We start from the raw sequence: 19,289 nt of genomic DNA, 5'->3' as shown, positions 1-19,289 counted from the left end.
CATGTGGATAGGTCGAGGGATGAAGTGTGTGGCTCTGGGTTGCCATGTCGGTACTTCCGGAGTGGAAGAGACAGGTGTAGAGCAGTAGCAGTGGCACCCTCGAGGCCGGAACGTTGTCAAGCAGGTTACATCACGCTCACCTGAACACTGCCACAGCGCTGCCCCGCCCCCGTAATCCACCGCCACCAACAAGTGAGCTTCATGGAGCATTTAATATAATGTCTAGACACCAGAATGGAGGCAAGGTCGAAAGGGCGCGGCAAAATATACCTTCAGAGAGTCAGCTAGGAGCGGAGCCTTGGCTGGATGAGAGGAAATAGGAGTCCTGCGTGGGGTTGATCTGTGGGTGCTCTAATACAGGCAGTAGTCCTTTTTGCAGCTATGTCCCTGGCTTTCGGTGTGTTTATGTGGCACTGTCTGCTGTGGTGCCGGTTGGGGAGCGGGGTCTTGCTGGCATGCATGAGTAGGAATACGAATCCTGCGTTGGGCTGAGAGGCGGTGCACCATAGAGCTTTATTTACGGTGGGTCCCTGGATTTCGAAGTGTGCATGTGCATGGCATTGTGTTCCGTGGTGCCGCCAAGGGTGAGAAAACATCCTGCTCACAGACCCATGACTCGCCACCCTGAAAATGGTCTCTGATGGCCCCATGATTACGAACAACTCCTCTGAAAAAAAACTCACGAGAATCGCCAATTAAGTCATCAAAATTAACCATCCTAGCTCATATACTTCTTACCCATATTGCATTCATCATTAGTGAGAGCGGTAGGGGAAGGAAACTGGATATTCGACCTAGTGTTGGGGAAAGGAAGTGCGGGGAGTGGGGGCTGATATGTGAGTGGCGGGGAAGGTAGGGAGGAAAAGGGGCTTCGTGAGTCACGGGAGAAGGGGGGGGGGGGTGATAAGGGGCTCTGAGCAGTGTGAGGGGAGAGGAAAGAAAGAACCGGTGTGAGATGTAGGGGAGACGAAGAAACGGGCTTTGTGTGTGGTGAGTTAGGGAGGGAGGTGTAGAGGTGTAGAGGTTGGGAGGGAAGGAAGGAAGGGAGGGTGAGAGGAAGGGGACGAAGTGAGAGTTAGGGAAGGAAGAGGGGAAGGGAAGGAAGGAAGAGAGACAGGAAGGGGATGAGGTGAGAGGTAGGGAAGGAAGAGGGGAAGGGAGGGAAGGGCCGTGAGTGCTAGGAGAGGAGGGGAAGGGAAGGGAAGGGTCGTGTAAGTGGTAGGGGAAGAAAGGAATTAAGGAAGGAAGAGAGAGAGGAAGGGGACGAGCTGAGAGGTAGGGAAGAAAGGTTAGGTAGGGGAGGAAATTGCCAGGAGTGCTAGCAGAGGAAAGGAAGGAAGGGTCTCGAGTGCCAGGGGCGGAGGGGGAGGAAAAGAGAGGGCCGAATGCGTGGTAGAGGAGGAACAGAAGGGTCATGTGAATGATAAGGGGCAGGATCTAAACCTCAAAGGAGTGCCACTGATAGTTTCCTGGGTATTGTGAGGTTTCTGATTGCATTTATCTGACGTTGTGGGGTTTTGGTAGTAGTAGCAGTAGCAGTAGTAGTAGTAGTAGTAGTAGTAGTAGTAGTAGTAGTAACTAAACCCTGCTGACGTGAGTAATTAAAAGTGGTATCTTAACTCACCCGGTAGTGGTGTGGCTTCTGCTAATGGTGTGGCTTTTTTAGAGGTGGCGTGTCTTTTAAATACCAGTGTGGCTCTCCAAGAAGCTGTCTGACCATTCCTCGTCCTAGTGAGACCCTGTGAGGACACCAATTTGGCTCTTTTAGTGTAGTAGCGGTTATCTTTGTGGCAGCGCGACCCTCTCAGAAATGGCAGGGCTATCATGGAAAACTTCTGTTGCCTCTGTGTATAAGATAGCGACCCTGACCCTCCCCTCTAGCCGCGGCATGGTCTCGAGTTGGCAGCAATCCCTCATGAGCGGCGAGCGGGCCCTTCCTTCCCTGAGTGGCCGTCACTCCCCTTGGTCGATAGCAGTGCGGTGGTCCCTTCCATAGCAGATATTACATAAGGTTCCGGCCGCGGTATTTTGACCTTCGTGTGTGTGTGTAGGTATATGTTGTCTGAGGCGTGTTTAAACCTTTATAATGAGAGAGAGAGAGAGAGAGAGAGAGAGAGAGAGAGAGAGAGAGAGAGAGAGATAGGATAAAATAAACTGTCGGTTGGAAGGGAAGGAACGTTATCTCCTGCGACCACAAGGAGATTCTTTCAAACTGGCAGATAAGATGCGCTGTTCTAGTGAGAGTAATTTGGACATCATAAACCGCGGTGTTGGTGCGGTGATGTTGAGCTGACCTCATTATCTCTTTGTATTACGATAGTTAAGGAGTGAGTCGAGCCGTGCTGTAGCTGCTCACGTAAAGAAAATAAATGTATAAGTTGTATAATGGTTGTGAGTGTAATTATTGTAAGTGATGATTAGATAACACGTGCCTATCTCTATCTCTTTCCATTTTATGTCTATCTATCTGTCTTTTTTTAGTTATGTATCTATCTATCTATCTTTGTATGTATATTCATCTATCTATTTCCGTCTGTCTATCTCTCCATCTGTATATATGTTTGTTTGTCTATCCATCTATCCATCTATTTAACCAGCTAACTATCTGTCTGTTCATTTATCTACCTGTATGTCGATCTATATCTATCTAGCCATCCATCCATCTATCTATCTGTGTGTGGATCTCTATCTGTCTGCTTATCTGTTATATCTGTTATTGACAATCCACATTATTATTATCCTTTTTTTCGTTCTTCATTACTGTTCGATACACATATTCCAATCCCTTTTAATGTTCTTCAGTCTCAAAATTACAATCTGACGGGTGCACCTTCCTCCTGTAAATATCTATCTATCTATCTATCTATCCCCCCTGACACGTCTAGGGATACCAGGTGGGGGAGGGAGTATTTACCCATCTCATCGTCTTCGCCTTCTTCACCCATTACTAGTCCACTGTAGAACAAAAGTGTTACCCATTCATCCATCCATCTCTATATATCTATGTCTTCGCCCCTTCCCAGGACGTGAGCAAGGACGTCGAGGAGGACAAGATCGTGACATCACCCGACGCCCCTCACCACCTGGACCCAGTGAACGGTGACCCCCAGCAGGTGCGTGCCGCCCCATGTAATTATTAAGGGATTTTATCGTGCCAGATTTTTAACCCATTTTTAGTCAGTCTTTCGTTTAATTCTTATCGATGTGTCTGGACGATATCTTTTTTTTTTTTTTTAAGGGTGGAACACTGAATTAAGAGTGTCTGTGGGTCAAATATTTTCGCCTATGAGATGAATTTTAGTTTGTATGTGTGTGTGTGTGTGTGTGTGTGTGTGTGTGTAATTCACCACGGCCTGATCACGTGTTGGACTCGTAATCGCCAGCAGGTACCCTCCCAACATGAGCAAGTACTCTTTATCTCTGGGTACTGCCAGGACCTCACACACCACACACCCCATCCCCCTTGCTCAAGGGGGGACAGTAACCACTCCTAGTCAACGGAAAGAATCCGGCCTGAGCGGGCTCGAACCTCCTCCCTGTCAGACCGTGAAGCCTGGCAGCGCAGCGCTCTAACCAGTTGCTCCACGGGGTGGTGTGTGTGTGTGTGTGTGTGTGTGTGTGTGTGTGTGTGTGTGTGTGTGTGTGTGTGTCACTAACGAAGATCTGTGTGTGTGTGCCTAACAGAGGGAGATGGACGCCAGCAGCGACGAGGGCGTGGTGACGGAGGAGGTGGTGGTGCCGCAGCGTGTGGGCCAACGCAAGGCCGAGCCGTGGGACGCGCACACACCGGACTCGGTAGACGGGGTGAGTACCTACTGACGCCCCCCCAGGCTTAGTGCCTCCCTCTGGCTGGCTCTCTCTGGAGGCCGTGCTGGATGCTCTTGCCCAGTTCCCCTTGTTCTGTTCCTCGCCGCGGCCCCACACGCGCCAAGGCAATATTTATATCCGGCCTCTACACCCGCCGCTCTCCTCGGTAGCCGTAACCTCGCCTGGTCAGAGCGAGGCCACCTCTGCTGCATGAAGGTCACGACCTGACGAAAGCATAACTTGTTTGGACTTTTTGTTCGTTCATTTTTAATCAAGGCAAACTAGATAGAATCTTATATATATAATACATACATACATACATACATACATACATTACATTGTATTAGGAGGTTAGGTAGGCATAAAAAAAAAACTGCAGGTGAAGGTAATCCCCCGCGGCAGGAGAATCACCACTTGTTATGTAATTGGCTCGCCTCGAGTCGTTTGCCGCCCTCCACAGGAGGAAACTGAGAACAGGGAAGGCCATTGGTGTCTTTTTTTTTTTAAAGGCGAGACTTTTTTTTTCACTTTATATTTTTTGACAATATTAACATAAAGCAGGCAAGTGTGTCTTGTGATCGAGTGTATGGTGGAGACTAGGATGACAGACGTTTAGCTTTTTCCCATGATACTTTTTTTTTGCAATTTTTTCCTTCAACTTGCATCACGATTCCACCCCACTCCGTTAAGTCTGGACAGTTGGTGGTAGTCGTATGCCACCGTTACCTTGCCTCGTCAGTGTCGGTGTCAGTGGCTCGCCTTGTCAGTGTCAGTGTTCTGTAGTGGCCGCGAGAGCAGAGCAAGGGTGTGGGCGTCCTTCAAGTGTCCGCCGTGTTGCTGCCGCTGCTACGCCCCAGCCTGTTGTTACACGGCTTGTTGACTCCACTAACAGTTAGCGGAAGGAGGGACCATCATACCTTTCGTTTTCCTTCTCTTATTTACAACGTCTCCTCTTCCTTCTAGTATTTATTTTACTCTCCCATCTGCTATCCCTCTCTCTCTTCATCATCTTCCTCCTCGGCGTATTATCATTATCGTATTTTTTCCTTCTTTACAAGAGCGAAAAATATGGTGATTGGAATCCACTGTGCACAATAACACAAGTAATTCAGACTTCCCATGACCGCGTAAAACCTCGTTTGTATTAAAGTTATGTTTGGCCAGAGCTTAATACTGCTTGCTGGTACAATAACATCAGCGTTTGATGATGATAATAATTGTGTCTTGAACCACCTCAGATCCACTAATAACAGAGCGTAGAGAGACCTTTGTGCAGGAGCGTCTCAGCACCCTCTTAAAAGACCATTTCGAGATTTTTTACAAACCCTTCAAGCGGAGAAAGATCCATGATTTGTGAGGCGAGGTGAGGCTTGAGAGCTACGACAAGACAAATGGCTCATCATAAACAGTAATTTCGTCTCTTCACCATTGCGCTCGAGAGAGAGAGAGAGAGAGAGAGAGAGAGAGAGAGAGAGAGAGAGAGAGAGAGAGAGAGAGAGAGAGAGAGAGAGAGAGAGAGAGAGAGAGAGAGAGAGAGAGAGAGAGAGAGAGAGAGAGAGAGAGAGAGAGAGAGAGAGAGAGAGAGAGAGAGAGAGAGAGAGAGAGAGAGAGAGAGAGAGAGAGAGAGAGAGAGAGAGAGAGAGAGAGAGAGAGAGAGAGAGAGAGAGAGAGAGAGAGAGAGAGAGAGAGAGAGAGAGAGAGAGAGAGAGAGGAGATGAGTATTATCTTCAGAGATGAGAGAGAGAGAGAGAGGGTCGAGGTCTGCTGGTAGCGTGAGGGGCTGGAGTGTATACATAACATGGACGGTTAATAGAGGGAACTCGGCCATGCATGCGGTTGTTGGTTCAGCGGGCTTTGTTTTATTTTGTTAAAGATGGACTTAATTTAAAACCAAGCCAGTTCTTCGTCCTGGGGTGGAAGTGGCTTGTGGAGACTTGAAGAGACTTGAGTTTCTTTGTAATGAATGCGTCATTTGTTTCAGATAATAGTTCGAGGTGCTGAATAAAGCCTACCGCCGTATATAGTATTTATAGCGACTTGGCATGGAAGAGTTTAGCCCCTCTCCTTTTACGGCGAAAGTTGAAAATGTATTGTTGTTGTAATGTAATAAGATAATATGATGCTTCATTCCAGTGTTGAAGCAGTATCAAAACCGCGCACAAAAGTAACGATATAGATAAAGCTTTGAGGGAGGGCCACTGCACGTTTGTGGTGTACACGCGGGGAAGGAGGAAGGAAGGGTAAGCAGGTGCGGAGGAGGAGTCAGAGGATGCTAGCAAATACTGAGGTTTGTGTCCGTTGTGGCTATTGTCTAAACTTCCGGTCAGCGGTGTGCAGGCATGCCGCCGCCGCCGCTGCCTCCGGTGACCCGGCCGTCGCCGTTGTTGGCCTACCTTGTCATCGTTGTCACGTCTGTCGTCGTTTCTACGTACAGCCGCTGTCGCCGCATTGTTGCCTTGTGTGTTGTCGCTTTTGCTGTCAACGAACAACCCCCAAGCTCTTCACCTTCACTCTTCAGACTTAAAAATGAAAAAAAAAACATCTTTCATGGAAATAAATAAATAAAATACTGTCTGCTATCGTCGAAAGCCTCCGTGATTTTCAAGCTAGGCCTATGAGGAAAAGGAAACGTTCCGCTACAGGAACAGATCGATCTCGGGTGTGCTCCAGGGATCACTGGGGACCCGAGGTCCTCCCTCCTTCCTCAGGGTACTGATAACCTTTCTACTCTGATGGTAGGACTTTTCTCGAAATGTACACCCCTGAGTGCCAGGAATCGAACTCGGGCCTTCAGAGTAAGGGCGGAGCAGCTTACCAACTGAGCCACTGATAACTCCAAAGGTCACCGTGCCAGAGGTCACTTCTGCGACACAGGGTGCCACCCCAGCCAGCTCCCTACTGTGGATATGGAGGAAAGGTGACCCCGCTCACGCTCGTGGCAAACGGCAAGGCCTTACATCGACCCGGAAAGGCGCATGCGGTGTTTATAGACACTTTTTTTTCAATGGATTCGTTTTGTAACTCGTCAGTAATGCTTTACTCGTGCTCTGAAGGTTGATCTCGCCTCATAATATATTCTGAGTCTTATCAAGTATTGTTATATGCACTATGTCATCATATTATGTATATTATTAACATGTTCTATAATAGCAAAGTGACCAAATAGTTATGTGTTAGCATGGATAGTGCAAGTGTAGTAGGATGTGATTCTGGCGATGCCGGGGGTGTCATAAGACAGAAAACCTCATACAATGGGGTACTCCGATGGATGGTTTGGCGTGAGAAACGCAGCGCAACACCCGACTGTTGGGTGAGGCGACGTGCCATAACAAAGGTCTTTGTAAAGAATGTAAACAGACCAGCATAAACCCTGGCTTTAATGGATGCTCATTTATTTGAAACACAATACAGCAAATACTGATCAGGAATGAGGAAATGAAGGGGACGCAAATCCTATTTGTTCGATGCTACGTTTTTTACTGTCCTTATTGTGTTGGTCACGCCCCATGGCTCTGTAGTTAGCATTGTTATTACCATCCGCCGCCCTTCATGCCTTGTCCACATCGAGGGACCCATGGGAGAGGAAGAGGACAGGCGGGCAGGAGGAGGGCTGTGTGCAGCAGTGGCTGTCACTGGGTTCATATAACGGCAAGGCACACGCGAAAGAGATTATCGATATTCTATTCTTATTTATGCACGAGCAGATTAGTGAATCGAGTGAATACGATTAAAGCATATCACGTATTAAAGTAAATAATCGCTGACTATTTATATTCCTTGTGCACTTTGAGGTTATTTTTTATTTTTTTATTTTTTTAGTTTTTGAACGCTGCTCTGTAACATTTTCAAGGAGGTAAAAGAAAGTCATGTCGGCGTCCACGTACTGATTAAGGCAAGTGTTATCATGCTTGTCTGGCGTTGATCCACTTGTGTGTAGCGGCAGATAAGATGATCCCGACAGGGTGTGGAGATTAGGGTGCTGAGAGGGCGACGGCTGGGGTGGAAGTGAATTAGTCCAGATAAGAGTTGCCAACTCTACTACTGACAGGAGGGATGGAGCTGGGTAGCGGTGGTGCCACATACTCGTTCAGAATGTGTGTGTTGTGTTACGTAAAATAAATGACCACATTCTACCATGACCCTTAACTGATGTCATCAATCAAACATGGCCGAGTTTACTCATGAAATATCGAGCATGCGGTCCGTAGCACAGCCTGGACAATACCTAACGCTGGCCACAGGGGTGAGGAGAGGGCGTGCACCGCAGCTCGGCGGGGTGTCGCGGGGAGGCTGTGTGGCACCGGCGCGCACAGGTTACCGGGAGGGGCAGGCGGGGGTGGGGGGGGTCGTTAAAGGGCTGGAAGGCCAGTCACCACCAGTCCTTCCCGAGGCACAGCCACAACCCACCGCTCTGCCCGCCGCCGCCGCCACCATGGTAAGTACAACATACGCAGACTCTGGCGTAGAGACAGTCCCTCCGACACATCTCTTCACTCCGGTCACACCGATTGAAGGAAAATAGGCTGTTGTCACCTATTCACTTGCCTTCCTTGTCTTACCCAACAAGACACTTCTAAAAAATGTCTCGTCCATTACTAGACATGTAATAGACTTAAGTTTAGTAAAAGTTAAAAAATTCGCTGTGATATGGTTTTCTACGTCTGACAATTTTTCTGGGCCACCTTTATAAACCCCTCAGCCATCCACCAGCCAGTCGGTAGTGGTCTGGTTGTGAAAATTAAGTGTCAGGAAGTCTACTTCAGCATAACCAAGAGAAAAAGGATTGTTGTCTACCGTGCTGTGGTCTTTGTGGTGATACGAGTAACTGTTTGTAAAATGATTATGAACAGTAACACTTTCGCAAATGATTAAATTATTTCGAGGTTTCACGAGCATTGCGGGGCCTTAAACAGCAAGCCTGCAACAGAACATTCCCGTGCAACTTAATATTTAAAAAAAAAAAGTAGTAAAAAGGGGACCATTTAAAGACCCTACACAGCAGTCCTCGGCGTCGCGGTTGTCACGTCGCCTCGCCCGGCTGTGCAACTTTTTATGTGGAAAGTGATAGTCATCTAAACAAGTGCGGAGCGAAACCCAACCGGTGCCCGGCTCACCCTTGCCCTTCCTACACACTACTAAAGTTCACGGTGTACAGGAGACAGCATACATTTTCCTGATTACTATAGACTGCTAGAGTATCGTCTATGGTAATGGGAGCGCCGAGGAGGATGTAATGAATGATGTGGATGATGGACACGCACAGGATGTTTAGGCCTGCCTCTCTCTCTCTCTCTCTCTCTCTCTCTCTCTCTCTCTCTCTCTCTCTCTCTCTCTCTCTCTCTCTCGTCTGCTTAGCAACGCCCGAGTGGTTCGTCATCATAATGGTTGTAGTTCTCAATGTGGTAGTAGTAGTAGTAGTAGTAGTAGTAGTAGTAGTAGGAGGAGGAGGAGGAGGAGATGTTGTTGTTCTTGTTTGTTGTTGCTATTGCCTCTTTTCTTCTTACTGGGCAAGATGATCCATTACACGATGGAGATAAGTTGGCTGAATTTACGTATACGAAAGGACTTTAATTTGGCGGTCAATATGCAAGTTTTACTCGGGCTCGGTCTAAAGTGATGTGGCTTTTTTTTTGTGCGTGTGTGTGGTCTTGTGTGACGAAGTAATTAATTGCACTTGTTCACTGCCTCGTTCTCATCATGCGTTGTTTTCATTGTGCTTGTTACCAGATATGTCGCCAAGGAGACGAGGTTTGTTGGGCTGGCTGGCTGGGTGGCTGACTGGGTGGGGGTGGGTGGGCGTGTTTTGCTAACCTTGAGTAGATATGGAGTTAACTTGTATTGCCGAGGCGAGGAGGGATTCGCTGTTTAATTATTATCATGCGTTTGTTTTCTTCCTTCATATATCTTGACCAAGGTTAGGGTGATGAGAGTAATGGTGATTGGCTGTCAAGGGTGACCACCACAGCGCATCCACGTAAAGGAAAAGAGTTTGTGTTCGTCCGGTAGCAACCTGTTATTAGGAGCAATTGGCTTGATGGACCACGGCCGCCCCAATATTCGAGGAAGTCTATCAACACACAGGCTTTTGTTGTAGAGAGAATACGTCACTGTATTTACTGATCGTGTTGTGTTTACGTATTTGTATTTGAAAGCGGGAATATGAAAGCACCACAATATTTTTTTAGCCTTCTGTCGTTTGTTGATACCGGATTGTGAAGATGAATATTCACAATAGGTTTGGTATTGGTGATGCTCCATTTTACTGACGTCCCCCAGACACACTATAGTGAAACCAAATTGTCGAGTCCGTTTGGGCGTTGGCTCCCGCGGGTCCATTTCTCCCCTCTGCTCTGCCACACAGTCCCAACACCTATTTTTTCCTGTCATATGTTACCAATATCTTACATATGAGAGGAAGAGATAGGTGTTGGGACTGTGTGACAGAGCAGAGGGGAGGAAAGGACCCGCGGGAGCCTACGCCAGACCGGCCTCGACATATTTGGAAGACTATAGCTCCGTACACATCACATTCTGCCCGGCAGCGAATGGCCAACAGACTCATGAATGGTATCCTCTAACGGGAGTGCGGAAAAGTTGCCAACGTGTGTGCAACCAGTGGTCAGCCCGAGCCTCATCTCTTAATGTACGTGTTGACTTTCGGCTCACCGTCTGTTTCCCCCGCCGAGAGGTTGTCTATTTACACGGTACCATTTTTTATATGGGGCTATAGGTTTTATGGCCCTCGTTCTCCGCTATGTGAGAACCCTGCCTCGGGTGTTGATTTTGCCTCCGTCCATTAGCAACATGGCTGTAATGGAGGAAGCGATCCCTGCTGCACGAAAAAAAAAAAAAAAAAATAAGGCATCCTGGGCTAATGTGAAAAAGAGAACTAAAGATAAAGACTGCCAAGTAAGGATCAGTAATATACGAACAGATACTGAAATTATGTGTGTGTGTGTGTGTGTGTGTGTGTGTGTGTGTGTGTGTGTGTCCAACAAACATCACTGCCGGGAACCTCCAGTATATGACACAAGAATAGTGACTGGTGGCTCGCACACTCGACCCTGTCACTTCGCCTCAGTCTCTCCCTTGACCAAACACAACCCGCTGAGTTATAACACTCCGCCACCCACTCGTCGGTGTGTCTTGCTCGTTCACAGTCCATCGGTAAAGTCTCCGTCGTTCCCAGGAGATTTATACCTCAAGAGAGAAAGAGAGAGTTTGTTTGCTTGATACTCCATGGTTAATATACTCCAGGAATGATTTTTGTTAATTAGGTCGCTTGAGCAAGTGAGGCAAATGACCCTTACAGTCTTTTTTCACGCAGTTCTTGGTGCGCTAGCAAGTTGATAACGTTGCTCTACGTGTTTATATTTACTCATTAAAAAAACAAAAACATGATGCCTCGTAGCGACACAATGGCGCATATGATGATGAATTAATGCACACACACACACACACACACACACACACACACACACACACACACACACACACACACACACACACACACAGCACTTTTTATATATATATATATATATATATATATATATATATATATATATATATATATATATATATATATATATATATTTTTTTTCTTTTTACAGTCCCACAACATACAGGCCGGTCCACCCCTTCCTCCTTCCTTCCTCCCTTTCTGCCGTATAATGGATCCCTCAGCTTTACTTCACTCCCTTCTTCCTCTCCCTACGCACACATCCTCTCCCCATAAAGCTGTTCCTTCCTTGTGATGTTCCCCTCTTCCCTGCACCATAATATTCCCTTAAACACACACACACACACACACACACACACACACACACACACACACACACACACACACACAGGTGATCCCTCTCTCTCTCTGTCACCTGCTCATAATGCCACGAGTGAGTTCGGGTTTGGGGAGACTCGGGGGGCGGGGCGGGGACGGGCTCAGCTGTGGTGTCGTGCGGGTGGCGGGGCTGGTGGTGGCGTGCTGCGGCAGGAGGGAGAGGAGAGTGGGAAAAAAAAATGAGGAGGCTTTATTGCCCCTCGACACGCGACCTTTGATCCCACAGACAGTATCGAGTTGAGGTCACACTTCGGCGGCGGTGCTGGGTCACGGTGATGGCGCTGGTGGTGGCGCTGGTTGTCCTCTCTCTGATGTCCATGGGCCAGTTTCACAGTCCAGTACAGCAAGTTCGTAAGCTCCCCAACCAAACACAAAATACTACGAAATTCCTTGTATTGTGTTTGCGATTGGTATAAATAGGAATAAATTTTAGCAGACCACACGGGAAGTCTCTTTAGTATCTGGTAATGAGAAGAAAAAACGAATCATTGTGGAGATTATAGCTTGGTTTGGGCGCTTACAATGACTCTGTTGGACTGTCGAACTGGTCCCTTGTGTGTTGTAGGTTCAGGTGGCATTGTGCATATATATTTATCCTCAATTTAGTTATTTAATTTTTTTGTTGTTGTTATCATGGAAGTATCTATCATACGAGAACTTGCTTAAGCGGAGCCACGAAGATTTTAATTTAGATAATTATGATCATTATAGACTAGTGCCGGAGTGAGTTGAGTGACTCGGTAGACTGCTCATTCCGTGTGTTTACTCCAGTAACCTTAATTCCCAGTCAGAGGGCGTTAAGGAGGAGTCGGATAAGTGGTCTTGTGATTTGTGGACTGTTTGCTGTGAAGTCAGTTTCTTAGCGGCGGGCAGAGTACTCTCCTTGACCAGCTCGTCTCTGCGCAGGAGCGAGCATCTGCAAGCACTAAGATGAAGTGGGCTGCTGAGTCAGCTATTTTTCTACCCGTCTGACTAATACTAATGACAAAACCACTGCAGGACCTTATACTTTTTGTCAAGGACACAGGAAAATAAATGCCAAGACATGTTAGGCAGAGTTAACGGATATCACGTGGGCTTATTATTTTGCATCAGGAATTCTCTCCTCAGCTATTGGTAGATTTTCTTGAATTTTGTACATGCAGTTTAAGGAAAAGCAAGCATGAGGTTATTCAAGAGCGAGGCTGCATGGATACTGTTGATATTTACCAGCACTATCACCGGATGGGCTATGAAAGAGCCCTGCAGATACTGTCAAGGGGATTGTGTCAGAGGGTGTGTTGCCAACAAGACGGCTGCTGCGGCAGACACCTCTGGGGCCGGTCTGTTGACGAGTCGGGCGCGTCACTGCGTGGATATGATGACCCGACGCGACCCGCCCCCGCCGACCCTGACGAGGCCTTGGCGTGACACCCTCAGCCCGCAGTATGCAGGCGTGAGTGGAAGCGTTGGTGGCCCGCCTTGTTTACTTGCTGAAGGCTATGAAGGCTATCAAGCACGAGGAGGATCTGATATGCATCACAGCCCTCATGTTTGTGTGTGTATGTGTATTTGTAATGACAAATAACGACGTTTGCATACGGTTCAAAACAAGTCTTTGGAATTGTTTTTGTTTTGGTCCCAGAGAATCATACCATCTTGTAGTTTACTTCTTTTGTAGCCATCATTGATCCGCTACTGCGCATTTCTTACTACTTGCAGAAATGTTTAGTCTGCAGACAGTTGTGTCATATCCATTTGTAGTTACGCGCTCCCAATAGCACAGCGATCTCAGAATTGTTTCCAAGATCACTCATGAAAGCAAGTGGGCGAATATAATAAAATGTAAGGAGTAACGTTGTGTCGCTTCAGTGATTTTGAGGGATTTTCTTGTGGTTTTCAACTGTACTGCTGCTGCTGCTAGAGAATGTTCGTTGTTTAACTTGAAGGAGTTCAATGATTTTTTTTTTTTTTGTGTGTGTTACTTTTCGGTACGAGATTTTTGCTCTGAGGTATTAGAAAATGTATGTCGCCAAAGTCCAGTGGCATGAATCCTTTTAATTTCTTTTTTTTTTTTTTAATCATTTGAAGTTTAAATATGTCGCGGTGGTTCCGGTGCAGCATGGCGGCCACTGGCGGGAGGAATATTTTGTAAGAATATGAAAAAAACGTAATTTGATGGAAAAGTTTAATGTTACTCACCAAAAACTTTTAAGATGTGCGAACTGATCCCCCTTCCCTCATACCCCACCAAGGACTTCTGCCCCTCTAATGATCTTGTCACGGTGGATCAACCCTGCATGTATCTCAGGCTGTTTCCACTCTCACCTTTCATATCTGCTGTTTTCTTTCACGCTGTCCCTCAGGCGCACGAGGCTGCCTGTAGTGTGGTGAGCACCGCACTGAACTCCGCCACCGACATCCTGCAGGGTCGGGGCTCCGGCGATGTCATGGTTTGCAGGGTTCGTTCTATCCTTCCCTAAAATCTTAGACGCTCTGTTGTTATCCCTTATTTAGATATACATTCGGAGATAGTCTTCCCGTATCCTTCTGTCATGTAGTAGCAGGTGTGCATCGGGGTAGTGTATGTTTGTCCTTTTCCGTTCCAAGTTGTGTGCACGTGTGGGTAAATCAGCCACATCCGCCAGTCCTTTGGCAAGCCTTTCCCTTGTACAGGTAGTCTGGCTGTATGTAGTCGTGCTTTACTTTTGGGGATGAGGAATTCTTCTTCTGCTCCGTCGTCCTTCACCCAAAACCTTCCTGTACCTGGATACAAAAAATATTCAGTCAGGTAAAGATGCTGCAGCGACGCCGTCAGGTCAGCACTTTCCTTCATCACGGAGACGATTTATCTCAGTCCTCCATCACGCCTTTCACTGTTACTGATGCTGTAATATTTTTAGCTGCTGACGCCTGCTGAGGAATATGAGGGCGCTATTACAGTACTCTGTGTGTATCGTTGTTCTAAGCTTAAGGAGTTTAGGGCAGCTTTTGAGTTTAAAAGCTTTCGTGTCTGCAGGTTCAGGTCTGTCCTCTGCACCACGCCTGCGTCGTCCATGCAGCAGCAAGAAACGCGTCATGCCCGTTGCCATGGCGACCAGCATGTGTCTGGCTGGTGTAAATTAGATCTTGTCTCATCTTCCTAAGTCCGTGAGGTACACCCACACAAAAAAAGTCGAGGGTATTAAGCAGAAAAAAAAACTAAAGTGTTGAAATCACAAGTTCATAAAACCTCAATGCACATTCTCACAAGAAATGACACTACAAAATCCAATTACTATCCAAAGCCAGTTGAAGAATACGACACTGAGGAGGAGGAACGCTTTACAATGCCAGGTAGTTCTGATGAGCGGTCTTCGATCAGACAAAACATGGACACGATGAAAAACATTGCACGAAGCACTGTAGCGTCGACTTGATACACACATCAGTTTTCTTTCTGAACAAATATTTTTGTGTGTTGCTGAATGGCTGTCGGGCGACTTGGTCATCTATCAAGTCCACTCCTTCACTTTCCCCGTGCCGGAAGTGAGTCCCGGCGGGCGTGCAGCGGAGGGACAACAGACGGCGGGGAGCGGCGTCACGAGAAGCTGCACAACACTAAATCGCCCAACATTACACTCAAAATTGCTCCCAGTTTCCTCCACTGAACGGGCTGAGGGACATTACCATTATTTTTTCTACGTGTCACCGACCGAACCTTCCTTCCTCTGCCGCATTTCGCATGGAACGAGAACTTTGCACTGGCTACACGCGAAGGTGCCCTTGTTACGCAGTGGTTTCCATACCGCGGCGGCCTGAGTGGCGGTCACGTACACGAGTGCTGCTGCTTCCTGGACGCCAGCACGCTGCGATGAGGCGTGGTGTGCCTGCAGGCCATCACGACAACAATAGAAACGGCGAGATTGGAGGTCCATGAATTCCTGCGGCGATGCATATCATGAGTGGGCAGCTTTTATGATTGTAGTGTGAGCAAACTGTACCTGTAGTTCCGTGTGCGATATTTGTTTGATAGGGGAGATGCGTGCGAACATAGATGTGGATGAGTTTGCAAGTGTAGAGTGCATGTGTATTAACGAGTTCCCGTGAGATAGTCATGGCTGTATCTGTGACAAAATACAGTATCGGCAGGTACATGCATTCACTCACTGTCCCTGGTACTGATCACCGACGATAGGCTTAGCTGGCGTTGCTTTGTTAAAGACATAATCTGATCAGGGTTTTTGCGATGAGCTTCTTCTTCTTCTTCTTTTATTTCTTCTTCTTCTTCTTCTTTTTCCTCCTCTACCTCTTTTCCTTCTTTTTTCCTACTCATTTTTCCTCTTTTTTTCCTTCCTCTTTTTTCCTTATCTTTTTTCCTCCTCCTCCTCCTCCTCTTCCTCCTTTCCATCATACAATCTTCAAAACCAAGTATCTGACTCTCCCATTACCAGTGATGTCTGTCCACGCGCCAACCCGCATTCTTCAGAGTCACGTGGGGTAGCAGAGGAGACCGTGACACCGGGGGTAGAGGGTTGGGGGTCTTGGCCAGGGAGTGGGCGTGAGAGTGCGTGAGTGATGTGCCATGAACGTGAAAGCAGATTAATTACAATGGCTTCACCTATCGCCCTCCCTTCCCTGCTGCCTGAGCGAAACCACTCCCTGGACGTCAGCATTGAGATACGATCCTCTTTTGTTTCCTCATACACCGCCACCAAATATTCGTGTTCTCACAGTTATATACAAGCATAATTACACTAATGACCAACGATAAATCAACACACACACACACACACACACACACACACACACACACACACACACCGCATAATATTCTGGATCATGCTATTCACTGCAAATTTAATTATGTTTACGGACCTTTTTTATAATGACGCTGGTGAGGCAGTGTGTGTGTGTGTGTGTGTGTGTGTGTGTGTGTGTGTGATGCCGCTGGTATGTAAATGTTGTCCACGAAATTAGAATGTCTCCCTCTCACATATGCAAAAAAGGGCTGGGAGGAGAACGAAGAAACAAATAATATTGAAAGAGACAGATATACAGAACGAATGACAAAATAAGATCAAGAAAAAAACGAGTGAAGGGAAGAAAAAAAAAAGAACGAACCAAAGAAAATGAAAAAAAGAAAGAAAGGAAAAGAATGAAAGAAAGAAAGAAATGAAGGATGAATTAAAGACAAAAAGGAAAGGCTATTAAATGAAAAGACTGCATCATAGAGGTTTTAAACAAAATACTTTACATAACGGACGACTCCAATTTGGGTTAGTTCACAAGGCGTGGCAGTGAGTGCACGTAGCCGGTTCAGAAGCAGGCAGCGGAGCGGTGTAAAGACGCCCTTTTTATAGACTATATACACAAAGTTACACCCAAAACTTTTGTCTGCAAACACCCAACGACTGTAAGGAGATAGTTGTCCTGGACCAACGTTGAACGGAGCTGTGTGTCTGTCTGTATTATCAAATGCATCTGCCTCTCACATCGACTATACTTCCAAGGGCCGGGCCGAGGAGGAGACTAATCGGTTTCCCATGAGTGTTTTTAGGTTTATGGCACAGAAGCTTTGTCAAATTGCCACGAGGGTCATAAAAATACCCATAGAATACCCAGAAAAGCAACGAAAGACTTGTGAAACGTGTGTGCTTGGGCGCCGTGATGTTTAAAAATATAGCCGTCTGTCTGTTCAGTGTACAGACTTCGGTGTTCTTGCCGCGGGGAAGGCCGCTCTGGTTTGCCTCGGCTCCCCCCGTGCTCGTGACCAGCTTGACCCTGCCGGCGAGGTGCACGGACACAGCCAAACAGTACATACCTTTAACCGTTTAAACTTCTTTTTTTTTTTAATATCAACTTTAATTAAAACTCGTATAAGGGAGGTACGCGAGTATATTTATTCAGTTGTCACAATACTCCCTGCCAAATTCAGTAGAGGAAAAAAGTCATTTAGCCGTTTTATTTTGTCAGAATTAATTTATCATATATTGTGTGCCTTTCCACCCTTTCATATTGTACATTTTTGTTTTGTAAGAAATTTGTGACTTTCGAAACAAAAATTGCAAGTAAATTTTATTAACAAAGGAACCAGGGACTTCTCGGGATGCCAGCAGCCCCATGATTTCGAGCTAGTTAAAAAAGAGCACCGGGTAAGTGTTCACAGTTTTCGTGGATGGTAACCATTACAGAAGCTGCCGTGAATTATGAAGACCGGCAAGAAGGCGCGATATCGTTCATCAGCCCACGAAAGCAGCTCATTAAGCTTCGTTCATTCCCCGCGTGAAAATTCCAGAGGGATTTTATTTTATCTTTTGCAATGTACTTGTGCTCTGTCTTGCTCTTCATGAAAAAAAAAATGTTTCTAATAAAAAGTGGACAAAGTTTAGAGAACAACATTTGTAAAGACAGGCTCCCTCTTTTTATTTCAAAGGGAAAACTTTTTCTCGTTTATTTTATTTTATTTTTGGTAGTGTGTTCGTCCTGTCTTGCTCTGCAACAGAGATGCCAATTTTCCGAATGAAATAAAATACTTACACGTTGCCAAGAAAACATCGGAAACGAGAGCTTTCCCATTTCTTTTAAGGCTCATAAAGATGCTAATAAGCAGACATCCTGTCTTTACAAGCGCCCCACGGGGAACCTTCACAAGGAAGAGCCGCATCAACCAGGCCTGAATGACTCATCACTGTCCAGCCTCCTCCTATACCTAACCACCGTCGCACGCCCTGTTCCCTCACCCCCCCCGTATCCAACCCAGCCCCGGCAGCACATCCCTACACCCAACCCCCCTCCGGCTAGACAGACGCCACGCCTTCCTGAACCAGTCACCGCCCCCGCCAGCCACATCGATTTTTGCAACGTGGTGAGATGAGAGGAGTAAAGGAGACAGATTCGAAGGAAAAAAATAGGAGTACAATAAATACTTCGCGTGTATACAGATTCGAGGGCAAGACTTATTTTTCAGGATGGTTATTGTAGAAATAATATATAACCAAATGGCTGCAACGAAAACTGAAATCAACCATGCATAATTTATTTTATATCAAGAATCTCTGAATTTAAGTATACCCAAAGCCTCGGAATGAATAAGTAGGAGGCTCCGCGTGCATCATTAACCGTGTGTAGCGAGTGCTGTTACGTGCCCTTCGTCAGCAGGTTGATGAGGCTTGAGTGAACTGAGTGTTAGCGCTCCATTCAAACTGCATTATCATCAACGTTGAAACTGATTAAACAGCTCGAATAAGCCCCGTCGTCCCAGGTCATGCATCACAATACTCCCTCCTGAGTCTTGAACGGATTATTGGACAGGTCTGCGTATACCATGATCATAATACATATATACATACATATATACATACATGCATACATACACACATACCTACAGTACATACACTAAAACTTAGGTAACTACTTGCGTGTATAGAGTGGACGAAAACTTACGATGAGATAATATATGCATCACTCGAACACAACTCTCCCGTTCCAATATTTATCGTCGCCGGTCTCAAAATGTTTAGACCGGAAAATGCACCGCTGGATTTTGGAGCTTGTATTCAGGCACATGCAAGCCAAGCCATTCTTATCAAAGCTTCAAACTAACTTTCCTCGCACAACTGTACTATACGCCTTTATGTACTCTACCGGCTCAGAGGACAGCGTCATCGTCTGTGGAATATATATG

At 46.5% G+C, this 19,289-nt stretch overlaps 1 protein-coding gene across 10 annotated transcripts in view; it reads left to right on the top strand.

Annotated features, from left to right (window-relative positions):
* Window positions 1-19,289, top strand: part of LOC127007057 (dihydropyrimidinase-like) — a 72,634-nt gene that overhangs the window by 9,143 nt on the left and 44,202 nt on the right. For 8 of the 10 annotated variants that reach the window (XM_050877598.1, XM_050877615.1, XM_050877586.1 and 5 more), the window contains 2 exons: window positions 3,024-3,113; window positions 3,685-3,804. In XM_050877598.1, coding sequence (XP_050733555.1) covers window positions 3,024-3,113; window positions 3,685-3,804 — 210 coding nt within the window. Of the gene's footprint in view, window positions 1-40; window positions 193-3,023; window positions 3,114-3,684; window positions 3,805-8,039; window positions 8,243-19,289 lie in introns of those variants that run through there. The other 2 variants (XM_050877642.1, XM_050877672.1) reach the window with 2 other exon arrangements.

The sequence above is a fragment of the Eriocheir sinensis genome, chromosome 3 (genome assembly GCF_024679095.1).
Source record: "Eriocheir sinensis breed Jianghai 21 chromosome 3, ASM2467909v1, whole genome shotgun sequence".
In the NCBI taxonomy this organism is placed as follows: domain Eukaryota; kingdom Metazoa; phylum Arthropoda; class Malacostraca; order Decapoda; family Varunidae; genus Eriocheir; species Eriocheir sinensis.
The sequence above is the reverse complement of the archived record's forward strand: the minus strand, read 5'-3'. Positions and strand labels throughout refer to the sequence as shown.